The sequence below is a fragment of the Acanthisitta chloris genome, unplaced genomic scaffold (assembly GCF_000695815.1).
Source record: "Acanthisitta chloris isolate BGI_N310 unplaced genomic scaffold, ASM69581v1 scaffold17230, whole genome shotgun sequence".
Taxonomy (NCBI): Eukaryota; Metazoa; Chordata; class Aves; order Passeriformes; family Acanthisittidae; genus Acanthisitta; species Acanthisitta chloris.
In genome coordinates, this window is record NW_008650109.1 from 13,474 (window position 1) to 21,194 (window position 7,721).

Below are 7,721 nucleotides of genomic sequence, written 5' to 3' on the forward strand. Positions count from 1 at the left end.
GGCACTGTTTTCCTCTCTTCTGGCTGTGTTAATGTGGCCAAGGGACTGATCCGGGAACATGATGCCTAGGAGCCAAAAGCAGAAAGCTGCAATGGCTCTTACCTGTCCCTGGAGAATATCTTTCTGGATGGAGGAGGACATAGAAAAGCAGAAAACTGCTCTGTGTCTCTGATGCAAACCTGTATCTGGTTCTTCAGAGCCCCACTTGGCTGAAATGTGCCTCTGGGCAGGGGATCCTTGGCCAGGGAGGAACTGTATGGTGAGTCCACACTGGTGGGTCTCTCACTCAACATGGCCAAAACTAGAACGTGGCTTTCTGGCACCAGGAGAGGAGATGCAGGCTGCAAAATCCACCTCTAGCCCAGCAAGTAAAGGGGTAAAACAGCCTTTAAAGATTCAGGATATCAGGGGAAAAATCACATCCATGGCTACACTGTGGCAATGCCATGGATCAAGGGAAAATTCCCTGCATATCCAGTGGCTGTTGAGGTATCACAGCAGCTTCCCCAACACCTGGGATACCTGCACTCCTCAGGACCCACTGATCTGTAGTCAATTTTACAATATAAAGTGTCTTTGTTTAGTCAACAGAGCCACTAATACATGTGATTTTGTTGTTAATAGAGCTGTAAGAATTTTAAGTACCTCTTGGGAATGTGTCATTTTTGGTTGGCTTTTTTAGGCATCACAGGGTGCTGCGTTTGCCTTTGTAAACAAGTACTGAATAAAACATTTAGCACACAGCCACACTTTGTACAAGTGTCATGCAGGTTTCTAAAGTTTCAGAGAGAATAAATCAACTGCAAACTGCTGCCTGGCAGTTGACTTCGCTCCTTATAAATAGCTAATTTGGACAACTTTGCTCTGCACGTCCCATGAAATTCAAAAACTGTGCATATCGTTAATGTGGGCACACAAATCAGAACTGCAACAGCCTCTTTTATAAGCCTGAGTTGCCACAGAAATGCCACAGCCCAGGGCAGGTCAGTTCCAGGTTGCTCTCCCTTTCTTCTGGAGGTGATCCTGGGAAGCACCAGCAGGTCACTGCGCTCTGCTGCCTGGGCCCAGGGGAGGAGCAGGAGCCCCAGGATGGCCCAGTTCACTGCTGGTTGTACTGGTTGGCAGCCATCATCACTCAGGGGAGAATTAGGACCAAACTCAGCCATGGAAAACAACCCTGGTTTAATAAACCTAATGGAATAAAGTGAGGGCTGGTTGCGCCCAGGCGTGTTGGCTTTGCAGCACTCAGCACTGGGCACAGGGTGGATGCACACCCTTCTCTCCTCCCCACGCACAACGCTGCTGGTCCAGCCCTGCAGAACCCCCACATGGGATGCAAACCTACCTGAAACTCCCAGGAGGCTCTTAGCTACACACAAGGTCCACCCAATCTAGCCCAGAACTCAGCCCAGAGGCTCTAATCCTGGAAGGTGCTGAGCAGCTCAGACTTCTGCCACTCATCTCTGGATTTTGGCACGTGTTCAGCACGAGCAGGATCAGCCCCTTGCTGTAATAATCAGGGAATGAGGAACTCAGCTTGACTGAGTTTCCCTCCCACCCCCCAATGCAAAAATGCTGTACATTCCTTTATGCAGGTTTCCATAGAGTTGAACTTCTACTATTTTTTTGTTGTCGCTGTTAAAGGGGTCAGCAATGCACTGTACAATGGGATCTGGCTGTCAGGAAATGTGGAGGAATTCAGGGACACTTTTAACATCTTCCTGGTGGGGCTGGAGGGCAGCATTAAACGCAGCATCCTGGAAATCTCCCCACCAAAGAGAAGCAAAAAGCTCAGAGGAGCTCTGGGAGAAGTTATGAAGACATTCTGCTTTGTCGATCCTAAGTTTAAATAAGTTATTTCTTCCCTACTTCCTTTGTTAAAAAATATGATATTCTGGGTTTAATTGCTTCAATCCTATTACTTGTTCCTTTTAGCAAGTGATTGTGTAGCCCCTTGCCGTGGGGAAATCCCCTGACTGCGGGTCCGTGTTATTTAGACAAGTCTCCTTTCAGAAGTAAATGCCATTCTTAGCATAGGGAAGTACTTTAGGTCTAAAGGGGTTAAGAAGGCCTCCCTGCATTCAGAAACATGCAGGGGTCCCACCATGCCAGTTCCAGCCTTTTGAACTCTTTCCAGCTTTTTTTTCTTGCAACAAATCTGTCTGACTGCCACCAGGACATAGGAAGCGTGTGCCTGTCAAAGAAATCAAGTTTACTTTTTCTGACTTGTTAACAGAGGCAGGGTATAAATAGAGCTAACTCTGCTCAGACTAGTAGCGTTTCTCTTAAAATAAGGGGGTAATTTCCTAGGACCTTTAATCCAATGAGGTCCAGACCAAACTGCACTATCGACAGAGGCAGCAGAGGAGCTTGCTGAAGTTTTTACCGAAGTCAGGTGCATCTGTGTTCCTCCAAAATTTAAGGCTTACCAAAAAAGAAAGCAACCCCAAGCAAACAAGAACTACTTCCAGCTCGGACACTGCCACTGCCCTGGAGAAGTTCTGAGATGTCGTTGGTGCTGTTCACTCGGTGGATGTGGATCTTGCTGGGGAAGAGCAGTGTTCTCTTGCTTCTGGAGGTCTCTCTGAAAGGGAGAGCTCTACCTCCAATCCGGTATTCCCACGCTGGGATATGCCCCAATGACATGAACCCCAACCTGTGGGTCGATGCGCAGAGCACTTGCAAGAGAGAGTGCGACGCTGACCTGGTGAGTGATGCACGTTTCTGTCTCTGCGCCACGGGCGGTGATGGGGTTTGGTGCTGGGTTTGTCTGCAGCTGTCTGTCCCTGCTAGAAGGGCAGTGGCACCGTGCAGGACTCGATGCAGAGAGCACATGGATTTAATTGACCTGTGACCTATATAAAATAGCAAAGGTTTGCTGAGTTATCAAGCAGGGAGGTGTGTGGCAGCTGTCACTTATGCAGATTTGGGTACAGCACTCGCTCTTGTTTGATCCTTTTTCTTGCTTTCATGTCAGAAGAAACATCTGAATTTGATACTCCAGAACTCAGCATGCCCTGGGGCCAATCTGTAGTGTTTTAGCAGTGTCACCGTGCTCTTTGTTGTTGGTGGCCATTATCAATGCTTTATATTCCTGGGAGAAATCCTGAATGAAATGGTTTGATTTAACATGTAAATCATCAGCCTTTGCTGCTCTTGAAGCACAAAGCGTGCTTGGGGTGCAGAATAGGGCATGGCTAAAATGACCAGGCAGATGTTCTGTGGGACGTTCCCAGCTCAAAATGTGTTTAGCTTACAACCCTAAAGTTCATTTTTCAACCTGTCAGCACTGCCAGCTCAAGCTGGCATCTGAAAATACCTGCTTGTCCTGCCTCTTACATCATGTCCCACGACAAAGCTCCTGCAGCCCAAACCCGGCTGACAGCAACGTGTACCATGCTGAAAAAAAGTGTTTGGGTTTGTGCTCTGTAGCCAGGTTGTTTCTGCAACGCTAAAGGGAGCGGGGGAAAAAACACAGAAAAATGCTGACCGTAAGTAAACAAAGACATTTGCTCAGATGGATCCCATGTGTTAGGAATGAAGGTGCTCTTTTTACTTTTGCCATTCCCAAATAAGCCTCCTCTGTTCCAACTCCCAGGTGCAGCAGTGAATACTAAACCACTTGCAAAACCCCAGCAGCAGCGGCAGACCACGATGTTTTCATAATTTACTGGTCAAAAACTGAAAGCCAGGAGCCACTGGCTCAAAATATTCCCTTTTGTCTTGTGACAGCAGAGTCCTGGGACCTTGGATGGAGTGAGTGGTCTGCAGGCAGCCAAGGACTCTGCCAAGCCACACTCCTTAACCCCCGCTGAAAACCTTACCCATCCTGGTTTCTAGCTTTGCTTCTGAAACCCAATAATGTGCAGCTGGAAATGGAAAAAAAAGAAAGAGTTCTTAGGTCATCTTTTTCCCAATAAGGAAAGGATACTGGACTCAGGGGAAGCTCTTCAGTTTGGTAGCTTGAAAGCCATTTTGCTCTCACTTATGGAGAAAGCCAATGGGTTTCAGGGGGGCTGTAGGGATTTAACACCTGGTGGAAGTGTGTCCTGTTGGGCACATGGTAGCAGTGTTCATGGTCCCTTAAAGTAACCCATAACAACGCAGCAGTTCCCAATAAGGAAAGGATACTGGACTCAGGGGAAGCTCTTCAGTTTGGTAGCTTGAAAGCCATTTTGCTCTCACTTATGGAGAAAGCCAATGGGTTTCAGGGGGGCTGTAGGGATTTAACACCTGGTGGAAGTGTGTCCTGTTGGGCACATGGTAGCAGTGTTCATGGTCCCTTAAAGTAACCCATAACAACGCAGCAGCCACGATCCCATGTATCAAATACCTTTTCTGCACAGAAGATGAAAATTCTGCTAAAATTAACCACAATTCAGAGCTGACTGCAGCCGAGGCGGGGTGTAATAAATCACTAGGAGAGCGATGCTGCATTTGAAAATAGGACTAAAATAGGACAGAGAAGCCATAATGAGCTGTTTGGGGTTTGTTTTTCTAAATACCATAGAAAAATTATTTTTGGAGCAACAATTTCCTTACTTTTTGAGATATTCTATTATTTCCTCTACAATGTGAACAATTACAAATCCTTGGCAGTTTCACCTCCAGGAGCAGGCTGTTAGTCTCAGGGAATTCAAATAATACTTTACATACTTCTGTGGAAAATAAGAAGGATTACTGCCTACAGCCATATGATAAGACTTTCCATCCGCTCTTGTTTCTCAGGGCTTGTCCCCGGGCATTTCGGAGAGCGCGGCAGGGGGGTGCTAGGTTCAGTAGTCAAGCTGTCCATGTGACTCTAGGGTAAAGACTTTATGATGAGGTTAGTGTTTAAGGAACAGAAGAACATTTTCCTTCCCAAGAGTCTTCTCCTGCAGCACTTCAGAACTCCCAGTGTGTTTAGACACCTCTTGGGAGATGCTGGGGAGATGTTGCTACTCGTTGCCAGTGGGAACACTGAGTTTCAGACCACAGATATCTGTGGCAGAGCAGGTCCCTTGAGTTTCTGGGCTCTCTGCTTGCTGGGTCTCTAAAAAGGCCTTTATCTCCAGTAACAATTGGGTCATTTTCCTTCCCCACAGGAGTGTGAGACCTTTGAGAAGTGCTGCCCCAATGTCTGTGGAACGAAGAGTTGTGTGGCCGCTCGGTACATGGATGTCAAGGGGAAAAAAGGGCCAGTGGGAATGCCCAAAGAGGCAACCTGTGACCGTTTCATGTGCATCCAGCAAGGCTCAGAGTGTGACATCTGGGATGGTCAACCCGTCTGCAAGTGCAAGGACAGGTGTGAGAAGGAGCCAAGCTTCACCTGTGCCTCTGATGGGCTCACCTACTACAACAAGTGCTACATGGATGCAGAAGCTTGCATCAAGGGCATTACACTGAATGTAGTCACCTGTAGGTATCATCTGACCTGGCCAAACACCAGCCCTATCCCACCAGAAACAACAGCTCGCCCTACTACTGCCTACTCTGAGACAACAGTCATTGATATCTTGCCACCTGCGCTAGTGAACAACCCTGTCCATCAGTCTGTCTACGTGGGAGAGACCGTCAGCTTCCTCTGCGACGTTACAGGGAGACCCAAGCCAGAAATCACGTGGGAGAAGCAGGTTGATGGGAAAGACAAAGTCATCATGAAGCCAAATCACGTCAGAGGAAACGTTGTGGTCACCAACATCGCCCAGTTGGTCATCTACAACACTCAGCTCCAAGATGCTGGCATCTACACCTGCACCGCCCAGAACAGCGGTGGCCTCCTCAGGGCTGACTTCCCTTTGTCAGTCATCAAAGGAGAACCCACATCCAAAGAAGCTTCCCAAAACAAAACCCATTTTCCAACTGATGAGTGCCTGAAGCAACCGGACAGCGAAGACTGTGGGGAAGAGCAGACTAGGTGGTACTACGATGCAAAGAAAAACAATTGCTTTACTTTCATCTATGGGAACTGTAACAGCAACCTCAACCACTTTGAGACCTACGAGAGCTGCATGTTAACGTGCATGAACGGCCCTATCAACATCTGCAACCTGCCAGCCCTCCAAGGCCACTGCAAGGCCTACGAGCCCAGGTGGGCCTATAACAGCTTGACAAAGCAGTGCCAATCTTTCATCTATGGTGGGTGTGGAGGCAACGAGAACAACTTTGAGAGCCGTGAGGCCTGCGAGGAGATGTGTCCCTTCCCGAAGAACACACACTGCAAGGCTTGCAAGCCCCGCCAGAAGCTGGTGACAAGCTTCTGCAAAAGTGACTTTGTCATCCTGGGCCGTATCACAGAGCTGACTGAAGACCAAGACTCAGGACATGCCCTGGTGACGGTGGAGGAGATTCTCAAAGATGAAAAAATGGGATTAAAATTCCTGGGGAAGGAACCACTAGAAATCACGCTTTTGAACATGGACTGGAGCTGCCCATGTCCCAACATGACCACAGTGGATGGCCAGCTCATCATCATGGGAGATGTCCACAATGGCATGGCTGTCCTACAGCCAGACAGCTTTGTGGGGACCTCCAGCATCCGGCGCGTGCGCAAGCTCCGTGAAGTCATCCACAAGAAAACCTGTGAGCTTTTGAAAGAGTTCCTGGGATTGCATTAACCTCTCTCCCCTGTGTCAGCCATCCCGACCCGTGTGTTACGTAGGGCTAACAAGAGCTAGGCTAGTGCACAAACTAAACTCGCTGTTTGAAGAAACACTGTAGGAATTATGCAGAACCCCTATTTTAATCCATTAATGATGCTTAGCAACAACGTAGTTTGGTCTTTGGCGAGCACGTAAACCAGCAGCAAAAGACTATTAATCTTGCATTGAAATCAATTTGTCCATCTAGGAGTGCCATTTAACTAGGTGACTCACTGCAGTAATTACACAATTTTTATGTGGCTTCCATCATAAATGACGGAATCCATAGCATTTGTTTGGCTAATTGGTACACAGCTAAGTAATATATATATAATGTCAATTGAATCTGTCCCATTTTCAGTCTGGAAATGCGATGGTAAGTCGTTGTAAGTCAGTCACATGCTTGGCTCCTTATAGCAGCACTAATATGTCGAGAGAAAAGCCTGTAAATTATTGTCTGTATTTACAATTGTGCACATTTAACCAATCTATGCATTATGAGTTTGCTTCTTTTCACTGAAATTTTCCTTTTTCTTTTTAAAAACCTCATTTTTAAATGGCAACTACTACCTGTCTTGCAATCCTTACTGGAGGAAAAACTCCCTTGATCCTATGCCCAGGACAACAGGTCCCTGTAGAAGCTGAAGGCACAGTCTCAACCTGAAATGACTTTTCTGACATCAGAACAAGGTCAGCAAACACCCTCATTCCCTATTTTTGTTTTAATCAATATATTGTCTATCACAAGAAGTCCAAGGCAGAAGGATGGTAGTGTACTGCCAGCTGTCTTGCTTTTGAAAAATCCTTGACACCTGAGCATACACAGAGGTTTTAATGCTTATTTTTAGTAGAAATCCTGCTTTTATAGATGAGGGAGCAAAGTAAGAGGAGTCAGAACAAAATTCAGCCTAGGAAAGTGCAATACTGAGTCTGCAAACTGCATTAGGCAGACACAAAGCTGCTGAATCCGAACTGCACAGACACAGGCAGACAGTGGACACTCTTTAAAGGCTTTTATCAGTGTGACCCTCTTAGAGCCTTTTTAGATGTCTCTCAAACCTCAGAAAACACTTTCCACCAGGCCACTGTATATACGTGTAG

At 46.9% G+C, this 7,721-nt stretch overlaps 1 protein-coding gene across 1 annotated transcript; it reads left to right on the forward strand.

Annotated features, from left to right (window-relative positions):
* Positions 1 to 2,186: 2,186 nt before the first annotated feature.
* On the forward strand, positions 2,187 to 7,104 carry WFIKKN2 (WAP, follistatin/kazal, immunoglobulin, kunitz and netrin domain containing 2). The gene is made up of 2 exons (XM_009083779.1): positions 2,187 to 2,707; positions 5,085 to 7,104. Exons 1-2 carry the CDS (start codon positions 2,507 to 2,509, stop codon positions 6,594 to 6,596), a joined length of 1,713 nt encoding a protein of 570 aa, XP_009082027.1. The 5' UTR covers positions 2,187 to 2,506; the 3' UTR covers positions 6,597 to 7,104.
* Positions 7,105 to 7,721: the final 617 nt, after the last annotated feature.